This window comes from Apodemus sylvaticus, chromosome X, assembly GCF_947179515.1.
Source record: "Apodemus sylvaticus chromosome X, mApoSyl1.1, whole genome shotgun sequence".
In the NCBI taxonomy this organism is placed as follows: Eukaryota; Metazoa; Chordata; class Mammalia; order Rodentia; family Muridae; genus Apodemus; species Apodemus sylvaticus.
In genome coordinates, this window is record NC_067495.1 from 44,607,442 (window position 1) to 44,634,936 (window position 27,495).

Sequence of the window (27,495 nt, forward strand, 5' to 3'; positions counted from 1 at the left end):
ACTCATACACTCTCCCTAGACCCTGTTCCCTTTCTCCATCCACCTCCAATGACTATTTTGTTTCCCAGTCTTAGTGAGACTGACACATCCTCCCATACACCCTCCTTATTAATTAGTTTCATTGGGTCTGTGGATTGTAATATGGTTATCTTTTACTTTATGGCTAATGTCCATTTACAAGTGAGTACATACCATGGTGTCTTTCTGGATCAGGGTTACCTCACTTGGGATGATATTATAGCAGCGTATTTTTACAGCTATTCCATTTTTTTAAGTTTTCTTGCTTAAGACCTACTGTTTAATACAATCTGTATTAAAAACACATTGTTCAAAAAATGTTATGAATTTACTAACATGTAGCTTAACAAAAACTTGCCATGGAATCTAACTTCATTCCGATCCTGGTATTTAATCATAAGTATTTTTATATCTCTTTCTTTCTTTGGATACAAAAATCCTCATACACTTAATGTCTCAAATGACATAGGTTTTCACAGTCACAAATCCTGTATTTCAGGAACAAAGGGTGTGAGTACAATAAAATACAGGCTAGAATGTTGTTTCCCATTCATTGTTCCTGAGGAAAGAATAAAAAAGAAATGTAAATCATTCCTTTATAAAAATAGTTGCACAGTACAATGATTATATGTTGTTTTCTCTTATGTTAAGTGATAATTTGTTAGAAAATGCTAAAATTTCATTAGTAAGATACTTAACAATCATAAATCTGATTTTTAAAATTATAAAATGATAAAGAACTTGTATTATAAGTAAAAAAAAATAAATAAAGACCAGGCAGTGGTGGTACACATCTTTAATCCTAGCACTTGAGAGGCAGAGGCAGGCAAATTTCTGAGTTCGAGGCCAACCCGGTCTACGGAGTGAGTTCCAGGACAACCAGGCCTATACAGAGAAACCCTGTCTCCAAAAACCAAACAAGAAAAAGTCAAAGAATAACAGCAACATTTTTAAAATCTCAGATATAATATCTAAATGAAAATGTCAAGATTTAGCTATTAAAAACATAAAGGGTAATTCTTATAATGAATCAACAAGATAATGAACTATGTTCAATGAAAAAAAGAAAAAGTAAAGAAAAAATTAAGTAGTATGTTGTGTATATCCAAACCTTAAATTGCTATACTATTTACATATTTATTAAATTATCCAAATGCACTGAAAACATAGCTCAGTTGATTAAATATTTCTTTTATTTAATTTGCACATTTATTTGATCATGTAATTACTAAAACTTTTATATCAGAAATAAATTGGGAATAAAATACATATTTTACTTATCTTTATGAATGTTCTACTTAATGGAGAAGATGGAATTTTAATGATTTAAACATTATCTAAGAAGACCAGGTCATTTCTTATTCAAAGAAAATTGGTAAAATAGTCTTCAATATTAGACTTGAAGATTCCACAACAGAAGACATGAAGTACTTTATGATTTATCTATTATAATAATAGAATACAATAAAATCAACTGCCACTGATAATTGTGTAGTTTATAATAAGCATATTAGCATGGCCAATGTGATGAATTTATGAGGTAATGCCATGCCATGTTAAACTGAAATGTTTTCACATGATCCTTTTAACATATGAAACCATGAACATTTCCTATTTTTCTCAGGCTAGTTAAATTGTGACCTGTCACATTTATAACAGACCTTGCGAGCTATACACACTATCTCCTAATTTAGTTATGAATGTGAAGAAAGATAAATGATGTTACCTTTGTAGGGCTTGAGCCCATTCTGATCCCAAACAGTTTCCATTCTAGGCTATCATTGTAAACTGTAATTTTATGTCCCTAAAATCTTATTTTTGCTACCTTTTTTATAGTTTACTTTTAAAGCATACCATGTATTATTTACTACAAATTTTGACTAACTTCTATTAGTCATTTTAATTCTTTGTATCTTCTTAAATTACTTTAAAAGATTACAGGAAAGCATTGTAAACATGAAAAAATTTAATAGGTATTGAGATGGGCATTTTATTGGCTCACTGTGCAAAATATGTGTTCATTAGAAAAATTGCCAAATTTACTATTGATGACATATCATAGTGAAATATGCCTTATCTATTTGCATTTGTTAGAGAGGTTAGTATATTTACACAGAAAGAAAAATGCAATAATTTTATTATGTTTATTAGTTTTGATGTTTGATTCTACAGATATTTAATATCATTCATGCTGAAAACTTCACTTCTCTAATATGAGGAATTATTTCAAATACAAAACTTGTTCAGTTCTGGAGTGAATCACTGCTACAGTTAAACTTAATGGAGGATGGAAGCATTTTACAATAACTGTAACATGGTCTAAATAAAGTATTTTTACTGTCAATACTCATGATTTACGTATTTTTTTGGTTATTTGTTGTTGTTGTTTTATTTCTTGTTTGTTTTCTTTTTTATTGAAGGTCTACACCAGAAAGGAAGCCTTGAAGGCAGGTTTGGATAAAACTGTAAGCCTCCAAAAAGACCTCGCAGAGATGCATGAGTGGATGACACAAGCTGAAGAGGAATATCTAGAGAGAGATTTTGAATATAAAACTCCAGATGAATTGCAGACTGCTGTTGAAGAAATGAAGGTAAAATAAACCAAAGAAAACAAAGAAAGGAAAATAGAAAGAAAGAAAACATTTTTTAACTTGTGATTCTTCAAAATGTTACATCTTATAGGAACATGAAAATGGTGTTTATAATGACTTTCAAAATAATCCCACTAGACTTGTAAAACAAAGAATGATTTCTGATTATGAAACAATTAAAAGATGCTATTTTGCTGAAGTTCAATTTGTAAAGTATTTGTGAGGAAGTGTATCTTATATGAAAAAATCTTATTCATGAGAAACAATGAGAAAAAAATACATCACGGAAGCACATTCCTGTCACAGGAAATACTTCCAACAAAGATCCTGAGAAAAATTGGGAAAGTAAATAATAATGATGATGATGATAATAATAATAATAATAATAATAATAATAGACCTGCTTACATAAAAGAGAGAAAATGTTAAATGACTTATGAATTGTGTTTCATTTGAGGCAGTGGGCAAATATCCATAAACACCAGAGTTGTGTGGGTTAGGACAGGAATCTGCATTTAAAGCGTTTCACATAAAAGCCTGTGATGATTTTAAATTTGATTGTGAAGGCATCATGATGAGACTAGCTGTATAAATACTAACAGATCATACTCTGTCTTGACCAATCAGAAACAAATAAGGCAAATCCCCCTAGAACAATTGATTAGTCATGTACATGTTTTATTAGTAGTACAATAGCATGGATGGATGATATGTTTCATCGTTCCATTTTAGTCAAATACAGTTATGATTTTCCAATTCTTTTCTCCTATTTTGTGCTGTCCTATAATATTATAGTTTCCTGATGGCTTTTTTTCAATCACCTGTAATAAAAGTATATAAATATTACTTCATATATCAGAGAAGATAAATGACCTTTTTCAGCTGCTTTGTTTCTTGCCCAATTCTTTTTTTTTTTTGTTCACTCTTTTGAACATTTTCCTCGGCCTTTTATACATTTTAATATGAACGAACTTCTAACTGATTGTAACACTGAACAACCAACATTTTTGTGTTTGTATACATATAAACAACCCAGTCTGCACTTTTTTGTTGTTTTATTTTCATGGATGGAGAATAGTAGCTTGCTTCAAATTTCAAAATTATAAAAAACAATCCTGAAGTTAAGTGAGCAGTCCAATCAGTTTGTCCACTTTGATTGGCATGTTTAAATAATTGGTCTAGCTGCACAATTGGTGCAGTATGCTGGAAAATTGAAAGGAAATGGCTCAGGCAGCCTCTGGCAAGAGCAGCTAAGGGAATTGGCAAGAAAATCTAATTTCTTGAGGTTCTGCTTGCCAGTTAAGGGATTTCTTGAGGTCAGTTTGCTATCTGCTATACAATGATAGGGCTTGCTCCAGACTTCTAGCTGTGTTTATTTGAAGAGCAAATTCCTTTATATTGTTGCAAATACCAACAGGCTTATTTTGACATCTCTCTCATTAAGAGACAAAACAGTTATCTCCTTTTTGTTTGTTTGTTTTTTTTGACATTAAAATGGCACTACTGTTTAGTAACTGATTTTATTTTATTTTTTCCAAGTAAACAAAAAAAATTTTCACCTATCATAAAGGACCTAAAGGAAGATTTTGATGAGCACCCTTAGGCTTTGAATCTCTTTTATAAATCATCATTGATTATATTCTGAAACTCCATAATTAAAAAGTATTGAATTTTATTTTAGCAGATGTTCTTTTATTAACATTTTACTGCTGTAGTTTTAATCCAGGAGCTTAGGATAACACATATTTATAATAAAAAGAAATTAGATAAGCATACATTTGCTTAATCACTAAAGCACTGGTATTGGTATTTGAGATGGAATTAGGATCACTTGTAACATTTGTATAAAAAATTGACTTGGAGGCTGGTGAGATGGCTTATTGGGAAAATTGATTGTTGACAAGCTGGAGGATCCCAGTTCCAACTCTTGTACCTGAAAGCTAGAAAGAGAGGATCATTTATTACATACAACTTGTCTTCTGACATCCAGATGGATATACATATGAATGTAATAAATAAGAAATGATAAACAATATATATGACACTGTGTCCAAGAGTCAGAATTTGGAATTCAATGAGCCTTTGGGATATGTCTGAAATAATAAATTTTCAAAAAGTTTCCATTTAATGGCAATGGACTGGATATAGTCAATTATGCCTTGAGAACCATTCAGTAAAAATATCACTGATATTTTATGTAAACAACTGAGCTTCTATAAAATTAGATGCATAGAAAAGCCAAAATATACACTTTTATGAAGATGGTATTTAACAATATAGGCTACATTGTTCAAACTTACCTGAATTTACAAATTTTGTTATGTGGGTAACTGCATTTCTTGAAGATACTATAATACTTGTCCTCATCCCACATCACATGTCAGGCCTACTTTAACTATAGCAAAGAAAAAATGTAAGATTTGAAGTATTCATTTAAATTCTTTGACTCTTTATGAATTGCTAATAAAAAATAAAAACCATGTTTGAAGTTTGGTTACAGTAATGCTAATAGGGCAATGATAGTGAAAGTTTTTGATATTTATAAGAGAACTACAGGCAAAATATAATTTATATAGAAACAGACCCCAAGCTCATATGATGCTAAAAAATCTTTTATAAGAATGAACTGAATTTTTGAAAGACTTAAACCAAAATGCATGAAAAATTATTTTATATTTAAAGTATCCTGTATATGTCATTATACTGCATAATTTATGGCTTTCTGAAATAAATTCCAATTTATGCTTAAAATATAAATATATAAAGCAGCATTTTATACCCCTCTTGTCCATGTAAAACTCTTTATAATAAGCAAAATACACACTGTGGAGCATCCTGAATAATGTCAAAACAAAACCAACTATAACATTGCTATAAACCAACTATTAGATGATATTGCAGACCAACTTAAGGGCTTTACTTAAATAAATTACTGCCAGAGAGTAGAGCTAACTTTCCCATAGAATCACTTATCTGTCTAGAAGGAAAACAAGAGTAAGACTGAAGTTAAGATTTAAAAAGTGATATCAGCCAGTTATCAGAAACAGGGCAGGGGACCCAGTAGTGTTTGATATATTGTGCTTTAGGATGTTTTGTACATGTAAAATGTTTACATATGACATAGTTACCTAAATATTACTGGGTTATATTGTTGAATTGAGCTTCCATGTTATCAAATGGATTTGTTCAATTTTAAGTTTTAAGAAGCAACTTTTCTTCCACAGAAATAAAGAAAGCAATAGCTGTGAGACTTTGTACTTTAGCTCTCTAGCAATTTCCTAAGTTATAAATTGCTGAAGAATTTTGTCTTTCATCAGAATTTCCAAAACATAACATTAAATTTTTTGATATTTAATATCTTTTCATTTAAATAGTATCTTCACTAAATTTGATACTGATTCACCTGAATAATTTATAAGTAATGTTGATTAGTCTTCTAAATATATTCAAATATGGTATTAAAACATGTGATTGTCACTTAACTGTTTGGTATAACTTTCTATGGATATATACACATACCTGAAAAATACATGCCCATGTACAGATAACTTATCAAATTTATTCTTATTTTTGAGACAAAGTTTAATTTTTCCTAAGATGCCCTCAAAATTACTATATATCCAAGAATGACTTTGAAATATTTTTCTTCTGTATTTATTTCCAAAGTAGAGATAAAACAGGTGTTTAATACAGTAGTACCCTGCATAATCTATTATTATTAAAAGTTTATTATATTTTATTGTCTTTTTTCTAGTTTTTTAATCATACATAAATCAGAAATGATTGAATTGGAAGAATCATTGGTCTTATGTTCCTGAGCTATCTTAACAGGAATTCAACCAGGAAGAAATTATGTGCCAGATTAGAATGAATATTGGAAATGATAACATTGAGTTGCTCTTAAGAGATTATGATTTGCTTTTCAGAGAGCTAAAGAAGAGGCACTACAAAAAGAAAGTAAAGTGAAACTCCTTACTGAGACTGTAAATAGTGTAATAGCTCAAGCTCCAGCCGCAGCACAAGAGGCCTTAAAAAAGGAACTTGAAACTCTGACTACCAACTACCAATGGCTATGCACTAGGCTGAATGGAAAATGCAAAACTTTGGAAGTAAGTTGTTTTACTTTTTTATTAGTTCTATAGCAAAGTCCTATTAGTTAAGAGTCTAAGTTTTTATGTAAATTGTTTAAGTTAGAATCCCTCATGCACAGTCTTACAATGTGTATAAATTGTGGCAGTTTCTTAATTTTGATAAACCTGTTTTCAGTTTGTGAATGATCATTGCTTCTCGGCCTTTTGGCTAAGAACAAGTTTGTGAATGATCATGATAGATTTTGTGTTATCAGAAAGATGGCAAAAGATTTATGAATGCTTTTTGTTCTTTCAGTGGGTCAGAGTTCTGCTCATAAAACCTGACATAAGATATTCACAAGTGCTTGCAACTCCAGTTCCAGGGGATCTGGTGCCCTCTGCAGGCCTCAATGAGCACTTGCACATGTGTTATATATGGGAACATTCACATGCTGGCACAAGTACAAAAATATGTTTTTAAAAAGATATTTTTTTGGGTCCTGAGAAGGCTTGATGCCCCAGTACAGGGGAACAACAGGACAGGGAAGCAGGAGTGGGTGAGCAGGAGCAGGGGGTACTGGATAGGAGGTTTTCAGAGGAGAAACCAGGAAAGGGGATAACATTTAAAATGTAAATAAAATATCTAATAAAAAAAAGTTTAAAAAATAAAAAGATGTCCTTGTATGTATTTTATTGTTCATAAACTAACCATTTGACTTAAAATACTTAGATAATAATTATATTTTACAGGTTTTATTAGGTTACAAAATTTATAAATACTTTATTTGTATAAAATAGTTCTCTCTATATTTGAATGATCATAAATTTATTTAATTCTCTGACATATCAGAATTACATGTAGAAATGTATTTTCATTAAGATGATTTTATTAGTAATTACTGGGCCCTCTATACTTCTTTTTAAATCATATTGCTCATTTTTGATATTTTCTATTTATTTCATAAACAGTGCTTTATTTTATCTACTTGTTTATTCTATAGATTGTGTGTGTGTGAATATATATAAAGAATTCAAGTACTGCATACATTATCACTATCAGAAATAAGCACCGATTTTTATTTTGAAAAGGCAAAGGGGAAAGAGGATATACAACTTATAAATGGATATGATTCCAAAACAAGACACAAGTTAAACTTAAATTTTCTAGTCCCAGATAGAATTATCTCTGTGAATATTTCAATCAATAAAAGGTTCAGTTACACCATTATTGGTGAGGAATAATATTTTTGATAGAATTTTATACTTTTTGAAATCTGAAGGCATATGAAAGGCATTGTAGTTCTGAATCATGAGATAATAGAGTAAAATATTTGGGGTGTTGTTGGTTGATAATTTCAAGCATGCATATAACAATTTGCATTTTGTAGCATGAGAAAGTCTATGCCCATTCTCTCTCCTCCATTTCTTCTTCTATCTCCACCAGTACTACAAGTTGATCCCAATCCAATTTCACTTTTCTTCTCTCTCTTTCTCTCTCTCTCTCTCTCTCTCTCTCTCTCTCTCTCTCTCTCTCTCTCTCTCTCTCTCTCTCTCATTCTCCTACTTTCTCCTACTTTCTTTTAACCCATGGAGTCAATTCAGTGGATCATAAGTAACCTGAGAAGAACTGTAACTGTAAAACAATTTGACTTGACTTTCCTTTTTCCAATAGCATAAATTTAAAATAACCTCTTCAAATAGGGGTGAGAGTTTCTTATCTCTACACTCCTACCACAATTAAAGGGTAAGATTGATCTATGGGTCTTATGGATGATTCCTCAACTACCATTCATGAACCTTGATGTGTTCATAAAACAGTTTCCTTTTAGTCGTTCACTGTCTCTGGATCTTATAGTCTTTCTGCCCCATTTTCCACTATGACAGCTGAGCCTTGGAAGAAGTAGATGTAATGTAGAGATGCCTTCTGTAGAGATGAGCATTCTGAAATCTCTTGTTGTCTATACCTTGATCAGTTGTTGGTCTTTGTGTTAATTACCATTTACTGTTCAAAAATTAACTTCTCAGATGAATATTTAGCTTTGCATTAATTTATTGGTAATACTTCTATAGTAATCCATTTAATGCTATGTAGAATTATCAAAATGACAGTATAATAATTTTGCATAATTACTCTAAGTTGTTTAGCTAAAGGAGTTCTATGTCAATTAATATTTTATAGTTATATAGAAAATTATGAAAAAACCATAAAAAATATAAACATGAATTTTGCTTTCACTTTAACTATGGTAAACCTCCCTATCTATCTGTAGTTCCACAATTAGTAAATACTACTATATTTCTTACTTTGCATAATATTCATTTAGAATTTCCAATGCTATTCTACTCATTTCTGTGCTTGGCTTTATCATTACCCTTCTTTTCTGTGTTCACTTTCTAATGGCTCTCATATTGAGTGCAGTTGCAAATTCTTTCACATTTTACATGATTGAATTTTTCTTTCTGTCGAATAATAGGCAGTTGAGCATATAATTATGTACACTTATTTTTCTAAAACTGAAAATATTATTCACTTGTCTTTTGAATTTTTGAGCTGTTAAGAAGTCTACTGTCAAACTGCAGTCACTTGATTCTTTTGTCTGGTGCCTTTTAATTTTCTCTTTGTATGCCATGTTCTATAATTTTGTTTTATTTTATGTGGATATGTATTTGTACATACTTTTACTGTCATCTAGAAGGTTAATGAAAACTGTTGAACTGATATATTGTTTCTTTTTATAATGGTCCTCTATTATCTTTTTGAGTATTGTCTTTTCTAACATCCTTCTTAAGAGCATTTTCCATAATATCACTGAATAACCTCTCTGTTTTACAATTTTATAGGATCATTTTTTATTGTGACTACTGTATGCCCATTATTCAGAAATTATTTGAAATAATTTCTTAAGTCTGTGATTAATTTATTAAGTTTTTATCTACTTGTCCTGGTATGAATTCATAGGTATAAATATTTATAATTGCCTGTATGTGTGTTTGCTTTTCATTGAATGCATTTCAAATTATTGAGAGGTTTATTGTCTATAAATCTGACACTTTATCATAATTTTCTGTTTTGTATAATAGCTCCTAATTAACACATTTGAAACATTTACCCTCTCATTAAGCCTCATCTCACTGGTTATAAGAATTTCATATTTTCTCTCTTTGTCTTTTTCTTTGTCTCTCTCTCTCTCTCTCTCTCTCTCTCTCTCTCTCTCTCTCTCTCTCTTATTCTCTTACTCTTTCCCCTCTCTTGTCCTCTTGTTCCCTCTCTCTCTGCATTCCCTTACCCGCCTCTCTCCATGTGGCCATGGCCTCCCTCCACTTCTCTGCTTTATCCCTCTCTCTATTTCTGTAAAATTAATGCTCTAAAACCATGAAAAAATTCAATAATTTTGGTTTCCAAATAACTAAACCAACCATGCCAAATTCTATTAGCTCTCTAGTTTGGGGCTTTATTGTATTCATATTTTTATATTTGTCTGTAGTTTCAAATATTTTTGTTCCTAATCTTTTTATACATTCTTACCTTTTAGAAGATTATAATTGTTTTGGCTAATATCCACGTACTAATGAATACATACCATGCATGTTCTTTTGGATCTGAGTTACCTCACTTAGGATGATATTTTCTATTTCCATCCATTTGCCTATAAATGCAGGATGTCCTCATTCTTAATAGCTGAGTAGCATTCCATTGTGTAAATAAATGACATTTTCTATATCCATTCTTCTGTTGTGGGGCATCTGGGTTATTTCCAGTTCATGGCTATTATAAATAAGGCTACTGTGAACATAGTAGAACATGAGCCCCTGTGGCATGATGGAGCATCTTTTGGGGATATTCCCAAGAGTGGTATTGCTGGGTCTTCAGGTAAATCAATTTCCAATTTTCTGAAGAACCTCCAGACTTATTTCCAAAGTTGTAGTACCAGTTTGCAATCCCACCAATGATGGAGGAGTTTCTTCTCTCTCCACATCCTCGTCAGCATCTGCTGTCACTTAAGATTCTGATCTCATCCATTCTGACTGGTGTAAGGTAGAATCTCAATGTCATTTTGATTTGCATTTCCCTGATCACTAAGAACCTTGAACATTTCTTTAAGTGCTTCTCAGCCGTTTAAACTTCAATACCATAGTTTATACATTCAAAATTTTAAATAATTTAATATTTCTACTTTATCAATATCATAGTAAGAATAAGAATTTTTTATTGAAAAATCATAGGCTCTGTGTGTCAAACTTTCAGTGTTAGTACAAGGAGAAAAGACTCCTTTCATATTCATATCCTTTGTGTAAATGGTCATAAATATCTTTCTAATGCCAAGATATGTTTATGATAATTATTCTATTGTCATTAACTTAATTATGCTGACCAATCTCTCTTGTTTTCCATAGATTCTATGTGCTTTATTAGAAACATTGGTTGCTTTTATTAATGTGAATTTTCAATCCCCAAAACCGAAACTCTCTTCAGGTATTCATGGTCCCTTGAAATATTGAGTTTAACACGATTTCTGTGATTCTCATACCTTTATAACCTGTTCACTTGAAAGTTCAATGTGTTAATTGTCCCCACATATTACTTATTCATCTTATTTAACTTATTTGCTCTGGGGAATTAAGTCTTCATTCCCGTCATGAATAGTCAAATTCCAACAAGTTGCCCCTGTTTCCTCTGAACTAGAAAAGAAAGCCTCTCCCTCTTTCTGAATATGCCCACTTACTAAAAAGATTGTGTTCCTTAAAAATTATTGTTATTTATTCTACTCTCATACAATATTTCCTTACCACAGCATCCCTTCCTTCCTCTTCTCCCCTCTTCTCCCAACCTCCCATCTCCTCTGTTTCCTTTCAGAAAAGAGTGGGCCTCCCTGTGATATCAACCAAACATGGCAATAACAAGATGGAATAAAACTAGACACATACTATCATATCAAGACAAGATAAGACAACCTAGTAGGAGGAAAAGGGTCCCAAGCACAGCCAAAAGAATCAGATATATCCCCACTCCAATTGTTAGGAGTCCCATAAGAACACTAAGCTACACATCTATAATATATGCAGAGGGGTAAGCACAGACATATCCAGACTCCCTGATAGTCAGGTCAGTCTCTGTGAGCCCATATGAGGCCTTTTTAGTTGTCTCTGTGGTCCATTTTATTATGATTTGCTTGAATCTACTGGCTCCTATAATACTTCCTCCTCATCTTATGTAGTATTTTTCAGGCTCTGCCTAATATTTGACTGTAGATGCATCAGTTGCTACATGAAGCCTCTATGATAACAATTGGGCTATATATCAAACTATGTGTATTGAAGATTATCATTAGGAATCATTTCATTGACATTTTTAGTTCTACTCTAGGTCTCTGGGCTATCTAATCTCTGATTTCTGGCCCTGTAATAAGTTCCAGGTGTGGGCTACATCTTGTGATATGGGCTTCAAGTGAGACAAGTCATCAACTGGCCACTCCCACAATCTATGACCCACCATTGCCACAGTACATCTTGCAGGCAGCATAGTTTGTAAGTTAAATGTTTTATGGCTGGGTTGTTGTGCCAGTACCACCTATGGATATCTTGCCTAATTAAAGAAGATGGTTAGTTCAAGCTCAAAATTCTCCCATTTTGGAGTCCTCGCTCAGTTACCCTCATAGGTTCCAGATAGTTTCCACTGCACTAGGTTTCTTTTTTCTTTTCTTCCTTTTTTTGGTTTTTTTTTGGGGGGGGGTATTTTGTTTGTGCTTGTGTTTTTGTTTTTGTTTTTACAAGGCTGTTGTATAGTCCTGGCTCTCCTGGAACTCACTCTGTAGACCAGGTTGGCCTCTAACTCAGAAATCCACCTGCCTCTGCCTCCCAAGTACTGGGATTAAAGGAGTGCGCCATCACTGCCCAGGTGCACTAGGGTTGCATATCACCCATTCTATGTGAGCTCCAACACATGTCATCTCTCCCTGTGGAAAGTTGAGAGTTTTCCACAGTGGGAATGTACTTACAAAATATGCAGGAAGATATGTGCTTAATTTTTAGCACTGTAAAAACAACCAAAAGAAAAGAAGAATATGAACATAAGGGAATATATCTTCCAGTAAAAAACAACTTTCTGAGTAGAACTGTCTTCTTTATAGTCAGTCTCTTCATGAGACCTCCTCCATAGCTTGTGAAAGTTGTGTCCTACTATATAGAATGTTGCAATTTTAACCCTTTTATTTCTTAAATATGTTAATAAACTCAAATAGTACAGGCAATAACATAGCCAAACTAAACACACATTTTAAAAGTGTTCATTTTTTTCTATTTCCTCAATTTTCCTAGTGCCCTTTATTCATGAGATATAAATTTAAAATTTTGTTACAACTTATGGTTTATTATCTTTTATTCTTATTATTTTTACAGTCTAGCCATTGCCACCATCCCATTCCTACTCATATAGTCCCTCATTCCATTCCTCCTCCCCAACTGTTTTCAAGATGTCTACATCTCCTAGGTCCTCAAGTTTCTAGAGGGTTAGGAGCATCTTATCCTACTGAGGCCATACCAGATAGTCCTCTGTCAGGGGCCTCAGAGAAGCTCATATATGCTGCCTTGTTGGTGGCTCAGTTTCTGAGAAATCTTAGGGGCCTGGGTTAGTTGAGACTGCTGGTCTTCCTATAGGGTCACTCTCCGCCTCAGCTTCTTCCATCCTTTCCTTAATTCAACTACAATGGTCTCCAGGTTCTGTCCAATGGTTGTGTATAAGTATCTGCTTTCTTTTCTGTTAGCTGTTTATATGGGCTTGGGGGGAAGAGAGGAGAAGCCACAAGTGCCAGCAGAATGAATGGAGATAAGCAATCTCAGGAATGGGGGGACCATTTAGAATATACAAGAGATCTGGGAAGTGAGAGACTCTCAGGACTCAAAGGGAAGGACCTTAGATGAAATGTCCAACAGTAGAGAGAGAGAACTTGTAGAGTTCCCCTTTAGTAGAAAGACAAGGAAGGCATCAAGAAGTGTGATATGATTGCCATCCCCCAGTCAAAACTCTAATAAATACTCTAAAAAATGGAGAAGAAACTTAGGGAAAGCCAGTCTAGTGACTGACCGAACTTGGGATCAACCTGAAATTTTAACCAAACTAAAAGAGTATGAGGGTGATCACCAGTTCGGTCTACTATTTTGATGTTTGCCTTTTCATGTGTTTTGTATTTCAAACAAAGCCACTTTAAGTTCTTTGGTTTCAATGTACTTTTGTGTTCGAAACTTTTAAACTTTACACTTACTCTAAATAAATTTTCATTCTAATTTAGAACTCAAGAGTTTATTTTATTTTGAAAATCTTACCTGTAAACTGCTACATTGAGCCTATGTCACAATGTTGTACAAGATACATTTAGGAAAGAAGACATCCATTCCAAGAGTTAAAACATGATACTCCACTACCTTAATTTGCACCAAAGTTAATATGACTTATTACCACTGGCATCCCCTTCACTTTAAATCTCTAATATATCCTGGGATTTAAGGTGATACATGTATATCTTGATTGGGATGTTTGCCCAGAAGGAAAAGAGAATATAGATCAGCAAGATACTGGAATGATTTAAGGTTTATATAATCATTGCCTTCCTATACTCAAAGGATAAACAGGCTGAGAAAGAAGTTAGGGAAATGACACACTTCACAATAGCCACAAACAATATAAAGTATCTTGGTGTGACTCTAACCAAACAAGTGAAAGATCTATACGACAAGAACTTCAGGTCTCTGAAGAAGGAAATCGAAGAAGACCTCAGAAAATGGAAAAATCTGCCATGCTGGTGGATTGGCAGGATTAATATAGTTAAAATGGCCATCTTGCCAAAAACAAAACAGATTCAATGCAATCCCCATCAAAATCCCAACTCAGTTCTTCACATAGTTAGAAAAAGCAATTCTCAAATTTATCTGGAATAACAAAAAACCCAGGATAGCTTAAAGTATTCTCCAGAGTAAAGGAAAATTCTTAGGCAAATGGTTGGAACTGGAAAATATCATACTAAGCGAGGTAATGCAATCACAAAAGAATAGACATGGGATGCAATCATTGATAAGTGAATATAAATTAGCCCTGAAGCTCTGAATACAGAAGACACAAATAGCATATCACATGATTCCCATGAAGAAGGAAGGAGAGGGCCCTAATCCTGGAAAGGCTTGATCCAGCATTGTAGGGGAGTACCAGGACAGAGAAAAGGGAGGGGGAAAGATAGGAGAATGGATGGAGAGAAGAGGACTTATGGGACATATGGGGGGTAACTGGGAAAGGAGAAAGCTTTTAGAATGTAAACAAAGAATATAGAAAATAAATATAAAAAAAGAAAAATACTTAACTTTCTATATGGAATATATTACATAAAATTAATAAATTATAGTAAGTTGATAGGATTACAGGCAGTTGAAAATTATGTTAAGCAGACAGTTATATAATATTATTCATTATTTTTAAAGTCTATCAATTTGGAGGAAATATCAGGAATATGATAATCATTTAGTGTCCCTTAAAACAAATATTTACTTTAGCCTTGCTATTTATGATGCTCTCAGGATGATGTACTATGAGACTGCATCATTGTTTTTACTATACTGAAATGATTTTAACACTAATTTATAATCTCGTAAATAAAGTTAATAAGTGTTATGGTAATATAGTCAGATGTCTTTATATTGCTATTAGCAAAATAATGTTAGCTAGTAGCTATGAAGCAACCTGTTGAATACCTGCTAGATTCTCCATATTCTATGTCACATGCTTGCAGTTTCTGTAGCAATAGTGTGTCACCATAAAGCTGTGAAAGGTAAACAAGAGCACTGCCAGTAACCTGTAGTACTTGAGGTGCTCTATGGGAAAACTTTGCCCAACTCAAGCTAGGCTGTTAACTTGATAGCATGTGATGTCAAGTCAGGGTATTATCTGCATGATCATATGGTAATTTCATATATATATGTATATGTGTGTGTTTATATTAGGAAACTTCTAAAATATTAGGTTTCCATATATTTTTTTTAAAAAATTAATATTGCCCACTTTTAAAATGGTTAAGGCTCTTAATGATAAACACTTCTGCTAAGATAAATACTAAAAAGCAGAGCTATAGAGATACTAAGTGTGAAATCCACACATCAGCGAGAATGAAAATTAGTCCTTACAATATACATATTCCTAGGAATACACATAGTTTTTGTTGGTTTATTTCATGTGTGTTAGCTCATGTCACACTTCTTACTCTACCCTAACTTATTCCCTTGGCTCTTAATGTAAATAAATATGTATATGCATGTGTATGTGTATATGTATATGTATGTGTATGTGTATGTGTATATATACATATATATATATATATATATATATGAAGTTTTGTATAAAATTAATTTTGCTGTTTAGTTATTTTTATTTGTGTGTGCCACATAAATGCATGTGCCTCTGAAATCCAAAAGCTGGAATGGATCTCCCGGAACTGGAGTTATCGGTTGTTATAAATCACCCAATATGGCTGCTGAGAACAGAAGTCAGATCCTATTTAAGAACAATATGTGCTTTTAAACACAGTGTTATTTGTCCAGACCCACATTTCTTTCTTTTATTTTTCCTCTTTTAATTTTATGGTTATGATAGGCTTTATTTTTCATTTGCTCACTTCATTATTTGTTCATCTACAGACTTGTAATAAGATTGAATATTTTTATATAAATGTTAACAAATGTTATATTGTAAATGGGTAAACCATATTTTTATATTAATTTGGGAGTTATTTTAGTAAATGATAAAAGTTTGTTCAAATGTAGTCAAATATGTTCATTCATTTTCATGTTAATTTTGTGTAAATTACTTTTCTTTCAGTGTATCCCCATACTTAGAGATCAGAATAATCCTCTTCTAGATTATGTTTAGGAATTTGAAAGTTTTGTTAAGAAGCAAATTTAAAATGTTTTACATTGTGTATCAGAAGTCACCTAGAAGTAAATGTGCCTTTGACATAGTATTAGTGCTTGTGGTGATATGACCCAAGGATATGATAAAAATATCATAAATAAAGGAATATATATGTATATATATACATATATATATATGATTTTTGTGTGTAAATATTAACTGCAAAATAGAATTGAATGTAGTTGAATTAAATTCAATGTCTATTATGTAAACAAAGTCACTGACATAAAATATCCTTGAAGATATTTTAAAATGTTTTTTCATTAATATATAAATTCTAAATATTTTTAACACTGAAAGATAAATGGTTAAATATTTTAATTTTAAATATATAACTATTAATTTTGCTTGAATTTATAAGTAAGAAGACAGTGTTATTGTTGATGCTTGAGGAACTTAGGCATATGCATGTATCCTATCATACATTTTGATATATCTATTTTTAAGACTGTAGTGTCAGTGAATGTCTAATTTTAAAAGGCAAATCACTGGATCTTGAATTTATTCATGTAATAAACTGTTTCCTTAATGACTTATAATTACTGAGGTATTAGATGTACAAAGTACCTAGTTGCATTTTAAATCCTCTATTGCAAAGTAAGGGGAAATATAGAAAATTAAATCATCCATCTTTAGAAGTTTTAAAATTATAATATGAAGGAACTCTATTTACTTTTATAAAGAAATATTTAATCTGCAATATTTATTTCTTTCTTTCTTAGGAAGTCTGGGCATGTTGGCATGAGTTATTGTCATATTTAGAGAAGGCAAACAAGTGGCTCAATGAAGTAGAATTGAAACTTAAAACAATGGAAAATGTTCCTGCAGGAGCTGAGGAAATCACTGAGGTGCTAGAAGTAAGTTTTCAATTGATCTAAATGGTATGCTCTAAGATTTAGTTCCAATGAAAATATAATATTTTAAAACCCAAGGAAGATGGTGTATCTACTAGCCATCCTTCATTCCTGACATTTTGGACAAATCCTTTGTTCCCAAGGACTTAAAAGGGAATGTCTTATCTTCTCATCTTGTAGATTTTTCATTTTATTATCTTTCTAATTTCTATATACTTACTTTACTTGCTTAAATTTACTACAAACTTCTAAAGACAGCTTAATATAAAATCTTTTTGAGTACAAATGAAGTTTGCTAATGCAAAGTTTATATTTATTGAACTGCAACATATAAAATTATTTAAAAGAATTTTAATGAAATAGGAATGGGTGGGTTGGTAAGCAGGGGAAGGGGGCATCAGATAGGTTGATTTTGGAGGAGAAACCAGGAAAGGGGACAACATTTGAAATGCAAACAAAGAAAATATTTAAGAAAAAATGTAAAAAGCAGGAAGAAAGACTTTCATATACATTATATATACAAATGTACCTTTTGAATACTCATATGTATATATAAGGTTTATTATGATTTTGCATATAAAACGTACAAATTACATTATTATGCTGACACATTTTAAATAATACTTTGAAAAGAAGTATTAGCATGTTTATATTTTTTGTGTGGCTCTCACATGAGAAAGCTAAACAAAAATAACCCAACAAAACTAGAAAATCAAAGGGGAATTATTAGGAAAGAGAAAGGGGACTTATTATGTGGGTAAAGGAGGTGATGTAAATATGATCAAAATGCATTAGATGCTTGTGGAAAATGTTATAGTAATACAACTGTTTGTATAATTATTCATGCTAATAAAATACAGTCCTTTCAGAGGAGACTGATGAAGTATCAAAGGAAAATTTTAAGAAAATAATATGAAGTCATTATTACTACTTACCTTTCTATTTACTATTACATGTAGATTTATTGTTTGGTGAGTTTGTGCTGCTTATCCTTATGGCATTTTAAATAGTAAAGGGATATACTTATATTTGACAAGAATAGAAAAGCCATGGAACTCCTAACTTTCCTTGCTTTTAAAGATTTTCATAAATTCTTAATTTTTGTTTGTTGCTTTTACTTGTATTTTTATATTACATTTTTATCATATTTTTCTCACTAACCCAATTCCTTCAAGATCTTCTTTGAGAGAAAAAAAATTATCCCCTTTTTACCAAGTTGGCCTTTTATTTAATTAACAGGTTATGTACTTCTTTAGGACATAAAGAGAAACAATACTCTATGAAAATCCTAAAACTGGAATATTCGCAACACATAATTAATTGTATATATTATAAAAAAATCAATAGTAACATTTGTATTAAAGCTTTCATGAGTTTTTCTTACAGATTTTAGATGTCAAAAGCATATTTTTAAAAATGTAACTGGGAAATAATATTATTATTATTAATTAAAAGTTTGAGAGCAAAATACATCAAAATTTTCAGTTTTTGAAATGTAATAGACACATAAGAAAGACACAAAAACATCTCTAGGGACAGTTTCATGTATTTGGAAATACCAACTCATTAAAAGAATTGTTGAAGCTTACATCTACAATTTACATAGTTGTGCGATCTAGTGAGATGATATTCAATTGCTTATTATCTAGAATGCCAAAAATTTACATTGAGATTATTTTCATTGTACAATCTATCTAAAAAAAAATCTCATTTTTTTGTTAAGGATTATAAGGCGATAAATTATAGAAAGATAGGAATGGCTTAACTGTACAACCCCAAAACAAAAGAAAACATTTTCTCAACACACACACACACACACACACACACACACAAACCCCTCTCAAAGGAAATTACCCAGAAATGACTAAGATCCAACCATTTAATAAATCACTAAGTGATTTTTTTATTAGCTGTCCCTTCTTGAGCATAAAGGAACTTATGGTCATTTCTATCAACTTTCAGTCCTTAATGCAACTAGGACCACACTGTATCTATGTTAAAACATGTAAAGAGTAAAGGAGTTTCCTTGAAAAGAAACGGGACTTATGAGCTTCTACTATACATATTTTCAGAATCATTTTACCTGCATGACACTGACCATTAAAAGCAATAAAGAGGAGTCTCTCACTTAGAAAATGATAAGCCAAAATACCATCCAAAATATAGAGATAACTCAGTGGAAAAAATCATATGCATTCCTTGAATTTTTAAGCAATAATCATCCTTCAAGTTTTATTATCCAAATTAAATTTTGTTTTACATTGCTTATGGCTAAATTTATGTAAATGACAAATACTATGCATTGCTTATAATTCAATGTATTTAGACAATGATGAAAAATAATAATTGTTGGGAATCTCTTTCAGTCTCTTGAAAATCTGATGCATCATTCAGAGGAGAACCCAAATCAGATTCGTCTATTGGCACAGACCCTTACAGATGGAGGAGTCATGGATGAACTGATCAATGAGGAGCTTGAGACATTTAATTCTCGTTGGAGGGAACTACATGAAGAGGTATGAAGATAAGTGGGGAATCTCTTTAATCTATATTTTACAAATGTATGAGAGGCACAATCTTTCCCAGTAAACTGAAAAAAAATATTTCATATTAGTTTCACCTCAGATTTTACAGCAGTAAGTGATTTTTTTCGATATGCATGTCATTCCTCTTAGAAATACATAGTTTTTAACAGGAAGTATGATTTTAACAGAAAGCTGAGGTATATTAAGAAAAAAATACCATGATCAGACCTATAAACTAATATTTAACATATTCTTTTGGTGTTCCCATTGCTATGATGAAACACTGTGACCAAGTCAATCTGGGGAGGAAATGGCTTATTTTAGGATACACTTCCAGGTGATAATCTATCACTGAGGGAAGTCAAGGTAGGAACCTGAAGGCAGGAGCCATGGAGGGGTGCTACTTATTGGCTTGTTTATCATGGCTTGCTCAGTCTGGTTTCTTGCAGAACCCACTACTTCAAGAAAAGGAACAAAGTACCACATCAATCACTAATTTAAAATATGCCCTACAAGCTTGCCCACAGCCTAATATCCTAGAGATATTTTCTTAATTGAGTTTAGTTCCTCTCAAATGACTCTACTTTGTGCCAAGTAGACATAAAACTATCCAGCTTATATACTATATACACTGTATCTTGCATTAACATGGTTGAGTTTCTTCTTGTAAAATATTGTGTATTTAAATATGATTTTCTTTCTCTTTCCTTCCTCTCACCCTTTTCTATTTTACCTTTTACTTTCTCTCCCATATAAATTATTTCTACACATTGATTGCAGTCATAAATTATTTGCTAACAAATATACATTTCAATTGGCATACTCAAAATTATATATTCAAAATTATTTAAATTGTTACAATATGTCTTAGTCAATATTCTCTTGTGAAAAGAAATCACGACAATGTCAGCTTTTAAATAGGAAACCATTTAGTTGGGGCTGGCTTACAGTTGAAAGGTTTAGTCGATTGTCATCACGGCAGGAAGCACAGTGACATGCAGCCAGATATGGCTCTGGGGAAGTAGGTTGAAAATCCTACATTTGGATCCATAGATAGCAGGAAAAGAGAAAGCCACTCAGTTTGGTTTGGGCTTCTGAAATCAACAAAGCCCTACCTCAGTGACATATATCATCTAACAAATCTATACCTACTCCAATCAAGCCTTAGGAAATAGAGAGTGGGTTGTTTATGTATTTATATAATGACAGGAATTTCCACTGTAAGAAAATTTTCTTGTTTTCCTCTTTATTTTATTCGTGTAATATATTATTACACAATAGATAGGGGAGTATTTTAAAAGCATTTTCCTCTCTTCAAAGTTGAATTTACTCTATTCAATGCAAATAAAATTAGATATTTCTAGGCCTAAGTTGAGAGTGATTAATTATTTGATATGGTTATGGAATTTAAATGTATTTTACTAATATGTGGATGTTATTTCTAAGTAAAAGCTTATGGTTTAAGGAAAATAGTTCAAATCTTGAAGGAACTTAAAATACCGTTTTCTTAATCTTTAGCAACTGTTCATTTTCCATTCATTCTCTTTTGGGGAGTAGACTACTATCTCACTAGGTGTGTGTATTATATTTATAAATTCAATACTCTCAAGATCCAAGACTCTTTTTTGTTGCCAAACATTTCTCTATGGTTATACCCTACCTGTGATAATAATATAATCTGCACCATGTATAAAGTGTACTGAGTTGTTAGTACATGATTTTTTTATAAGCAAATGCCTGGAAGATAAACAATCCAACAACAAACAAAAACCTCACTAATAATAATATTGAGTTAGTTTTATTTTGTTTTGTCCATCCTACTGCTAAACATGGAGCCTGCTCTTGAATCTGGTTTGTATACCCAGTGAGACCCAGTGAGAGTGTAATGAATTATTTTTCATTTGCAAGCAGTTATCAATTGAAGATAACTTCTGGATTAAGGATGGAGTCTTGTATTCACTTTCCCTGTCAGCCCTGGGACCTCATATGGCTTAGACCTGGGCAAGCCCTGTGCATACTAATATACTCTCTATCAGTTCACATGGAACAGTCCTGTGTTGTCTAGATGGCCTAGTGTTCATGGTTTGCTCAGTTTACACTGACTCTTAAAAACTGTCTGCCTCTTCTTCTGTAGAGTACCCTTTGATGGAGGTATCCCATTTAGGACTGACTATTTGAGGGCCTTTCACTATGTAATGTCTGGGTGTGGGTCTCTGGATTTTTTTTTCAGTTGCTGCAGGAAGAAGCCATCTGTGATGGTGCATGAGCAATGCACTGATCAATGGACAGAGCAGAATATCATTAGCAATCATTTTATGCATATATTCCTTTAGCACAACAATAGTATTTGGTTTTCCTCTTGGTCCATGGGCTACCTAGCACTGGATCTTATCTACTTGAGGAGATTCAAGCAAGAATTCTGGCTCATACATTGACTTAAATCCAGTCGTGCAACATTTGTGCTACTATTGCAACAGGGTACCTTGGAGGCAAGTCACCATTATATACAGATGGAAGTGTTTACAGCTGTCCTGTCATTTATCTTTTGCTTCTAACAGCATACAGAATACATTCCAGTTCCATATATAAATGGTGATTATTAGTTATGAAAGCTCTAAGTATGTACTACTGTTCAATAACCTGGATTTGGGGGGTATTTCTTTTTCATTGATTATTTTACTTATATACATTTCTTTTTTATTTACACTGCAAATGATTTCTCCTTTTCTGGGTCCCCACTCCCCGCAAGTCCCATAAGCCCTCTTCCGTCCCCCTATTCTTCCATCCACCCCTTCCCGCTTCCCTGTTCTGGAATTCCCCTATACTCTTGCACTGAGTCTTTCCAGAACCAGGGGCCACTCCTCCATTCTTTTTGGACATCATTTAATTTGTGGATTATGTCCTGGGTATTCAAAGTTTCTAGGCTAATATCCACTTATCAGTGAGTGCATACCATGATTGATCTTTTGAGACTGGGTTACCTCACTTAGTATGATGTTCTCCAGCTCCATCCATTTGTCTAAGAATTTCATGAATTCACTGTTTCTAATGGCTGAATAGTACTCCATTGTATAAATATACCACATTTTTTGTATCCATTCCTCCGTTGAAGGACATCTAGTTCTTTCCAGCTTCTGGCTACTACAAATAGGGCTTCTATGAACATAGTGGAGCATGCGTCCTTATTGCATGCTGAAGAATCCTCTGAATATATGCCCAGTAGTGGTATAACAGGGTCCTCAGGAAGTGACATACCCAGTTTTCTGAGGAACTGCCAGACTGATTTCCAAAGTGGTTGCACCATCTTACAATCCCACCAGCAGTGGAGGAGTGTTCCTCTTTCTCCACATCCTCGCCAATACCTGCTGTCTCCTGAGTTTTTGATCTTAGCCATTCTGACTGGTGTGAAGTGAAATCTCAGGGTTGTTTTGATTTGCATTTCCCTAATGATTAATGATGTTGAACATTTCTTAAGGTGTTTCTCAGCTCTCCGAAGTTCTTCATGTGAAAATTCTTTGTTTAGCTCCGTACCCCACTTTTTAATCCTGGGCAGAGCTCATGCAGACTCTAAGAGAACACAAATGCCAGCCGAGACTACTATACCCAGCGAAACTCTCAATTACTATAGATGAAGAAACTAAGATATTCCATGACAAAACCAAATTTACACAATATCTTTCTACAAACCCAGCCCTACAAAGGATAATAGGGGGAAAGCACCAGTACAATGAGGGAAACTATACCCTGGCAAGTGCAGGATATTAAGCTTCTTTCATCAAACCCAAAGAGGATAACCACACACGTATAAAATTAAAATCAAAAATGATAGGAAGCAATAACCACTACTCCTTGATATCTCTTAACATCAATGGACTCAATTTCCTAATAAAAAGACATAGACTAACAGACTGGTTATATACATTTCAAATGTTTTCTCCTTTCCCAGTTCCCTTCACTGTTGGCCGTTGTGTTTTTCTTTCATTACAGTGACAGACAAGCCTCTAACATAATTTTGAACTAATTCATTAAGTATATGATGCTAGGTAATATTTTAAATTTTCCATTATCTCATGTGTGATAATTAATATAATCCCAAATAATTATTGACAAAAGCATTAGGTATGGAGCTAAGACCATAGCATAAGTTTAATAAATGACATTTTTTTCTTAATTGTTCCTGGAATGTATGTCAGAGTATATGTTTTCTAACTAGTGGACAAGTGCAAATATGTATAAGTATAGCATTAAGAAAAGCATAGGAAAAAGTATATTCCAATGTTAAATATAGCAAAACCTGAGTACATATAATAATTCAATGGAAATTGAACAGGATTGCACATGCTTTCCTTATTAAGGAATAGAAAAATGTAGCAAACATGTTAAAGGATAAACACTGAGTCAGAAAGCTGTTTAATAAACAATCAAGAATTTTGATGAATAAAAAAAATTTTTTTCTAAGTCTTAACATTAGGTATTTTCCATGTTTGCCTGAGTAATCAAGCAACCAGAATACTATAGGAACACTAAATATACATTTAAAATAAACTTTAAATACTAATTTTTACTATGACATGTATATACATAAATATATATAAAATAACCTTTTAGAGATTTAATATTTGAAAACACATTTTATACTTTGTTGAAAACTATATTCTCTCTGAGATAATAACCTTTAAATTTATTGTGCTGTTATTTAAAAATCTGTTACAAATTTAAATGTATTTTTATAATATTTAAGGTAAAAATTTCATTCATGAAATACTGTGTCCACATCACTGCCACTCCTTCCTCCCCACTCTAATTCTTTCTGTCCTCTGTCTCAAATTATTTACAAATATTCATTGTTATATATTATAAATATGTATACACATATACATATGCATATATTATATACATGTGCATAGATGTGATATGTGTGTGTATGTATAAACTACTGAGTCCATTTGGTATTATATACATTTGTCCTTGGCTAACACATTTGACTGGATATTTTTTGCAGGTTCTCATCAATGGAGAACATTAATTTGCTCTCTTTTAGTAACCTCTGATCACATATTCTCTTTATATAAAGTGGTACCATGCTGCGTTTTCCATGTCAATATTTACATGCCATATGTCCTAATTGTGCTGGTCAGACAACCATCTTGTTGAGATTTTGTGGATGTGTGTTCCCTGTCTTGACTAGGTAACACTGTCGAACTATAGGAATCCTGGTCTTCAGACTGTTGCAATCATTCCTACCTCCATTTTACAATTTTCACTGATGTTTAGGGTTAGTGATCTTGTTGCTGACATGTTGGCTTTGACACCTCTCAGCCTCTTGGTTTTTTTTTTGTTGTTGTTGTTGATGTTGTTTTTTCTTTGACCAACTGATGTTTAGAAACCAAGATTCAAGAATATACAATTGGTAGAATTTATACTAAAATTTAAAGGAATTACTTAGATAATTTACTGGAATTACTTATATAATTAAAAATGACTAATAATGTCAATAGCATTATTACTTTGGTTATTGTCATTGCCTCTGTAGTCAGGATACGTTATATGATGGTCAAGAGAAAGAAGATAATTATGGTCAAGAATTGTCACTTTGTTTTCAAGTCATCATTTGTGTTATTTCCTGGCTATAGAAAAATATATTTTCTTTTATAAACTCACTAGTATTTCATCTAAAGGTGAGTTTTAACTCATTTTCTTCTCAATTAAATGCTTATGTCAGAGGCTTGAAGGGATTTTTATTGCCTACCTAATGTTTCTTATAGCTGTAATTATGCAGAGATAAGGTAACATTCAATTGCCTGTAAAATCAATCATACAGCCAACGATTTTATTGCCTATGAATATTTAAAAGAGATCCTAATTTCAGAATGTGAATTCACATTCAAATAAGAAATAAATTATTTCAGTTATTTTAAAGGCATCCTGCACTCTTCATATACTATATTTTTTAAACATAGAAACTGTTTGGAGGATGATCTAGATGAAACAGAAAAGAACTTCTGTTTATACCATATTATATCACATATTTTATACCATATAAATCACATTATTTTAAGAATATTATAGTGACTTTATTCTTTCCATAAGTGACCATATTTAAAATGTTTTAGTATGCAACAAAATGCTTAATAAGAGTACTGATAGTATATTGGTTATCCAGGACTCACTACAGTTCCAACTAAGTGATACTATGTTCTCTTTCTATTCTCAAATTGTTTTATTATATGAAACCTTTTATATATCAACTTTATACAAATGAAATTTATTAAAATCTATAAATTGGCTAGAGGCTTGTGAGCATTTAGATTCAAATGTCTGTGTACCTGGAACCAAGGTACATGAGCATTTCATTATATTCCCTCAAGCCTCTATGATCCTTGGTTTTTACTAAAGATAAATTATAAAAATGACTATTATGGGACATGTATACTTTCTGACTTTCTATATAGAGAGTCAACTCACTACAGACAGGAAATGTCTAGAAAATATTCACTTATAATGATCATATGCAGACTATTTTCTAGACATTATTATCTAAACGACACAATATATCACATATTTCCTAATATTTATACTGAGCACCAAAAGGAGTCTAAAGAAAATTATAAATATAAGATAAGGATATATATATATATATATATTATATGCAAATATTTCCTTTCATATATTGAACTTGAGTATCTGCATAATGATAAGTTATGGAAGTCCTGTTATAGATACATCAGTAAGTCTCTTTTGGGAATAAACAATTACCCCATCATTTTTGTTTTTACTTTGAGACAGCTTACTCTGGAGCCAAAGTCATAATCCTCCTGCATTTTACCCCCAAGTGCTAGGGGTGACTATTTTAGTGTGGGATCACAACTTCTGTCTGATTTTTCAACTTAAAAATAATCTTGGATCATGAGTTTAAAAGTATTATAATTGGATTTGTAAAGATGGTTCAATGGTTAAGAGCACTGACTGATCTTCCAGAGGTCCTGAGCTCAATTCCCAGTAGCCACATGGTAGCTCACAACTGTCTTTAATGGAATCCAATGCCCTTTTCTGGAGTGTCTGAAGACAGCAACAGTATACTACCAACATAAAATAAGTAAATCTTAAAAAAAAAGGTGTTCAGACTGAATGGAAGTGGGGGAAGGAACTAAAAAGAGGGAAGAGATAAGAAACAAAAGGAAGAATGTTGAATTTCTTACACTGAAATAACTTTATGAAATGTGTCACTATGTCTAATAAATATGGGAAAATAAAAAAATTAGAAATATTTAACTAAAAACATATATTTTATTATATTAAATATTATAACTGTATGTTTAGAAGTCCAATATATATATTTTTTTCTCATAAGATTATTACTATTTTATCTATATTGAAAGTTTATCCATTTTACATATCTATCTATAAATCTATTTATTTATTATTTTCCATGTATATGTGTGTATGTGTGTATGTGTGCATGTGTGTGTGTGAGTGTGCCTGCTATAA

General features: G+C 32.1%; 1 protein-coding gene across 1 annotated transcript in view; it reads left to right on the forward strand.

Moving 5' to 3' along the window:
• Window positions 1-27,495, forward strand: part of Dmd (dystrophin) — a 1,772,476-nt gene that overhangs the window by 441,299 nt on the left and 1,303,682 nt on the right. The window contains exons 22-25 of the mRNA XM_052170230.1: window positions 2,439-2,609; window positions 6,536-6,718; window positions 17,351-17,485; window positions 19,849-19,998. Of these exons, the coding sequence (XP_052026190.1) occupies window positions 2,439-2,609; window positions 6,536-6,718; window positions 17,351-17,485; window positions 19,849-19,998 (639 nt within the window). The remainder of the gene's footprint in view (window positions 1-2,438; window positions 2,610-6,535; window positions 6,719-17,350; window positions 17,486-19,848; window positions 19,999-27,495) is intronic.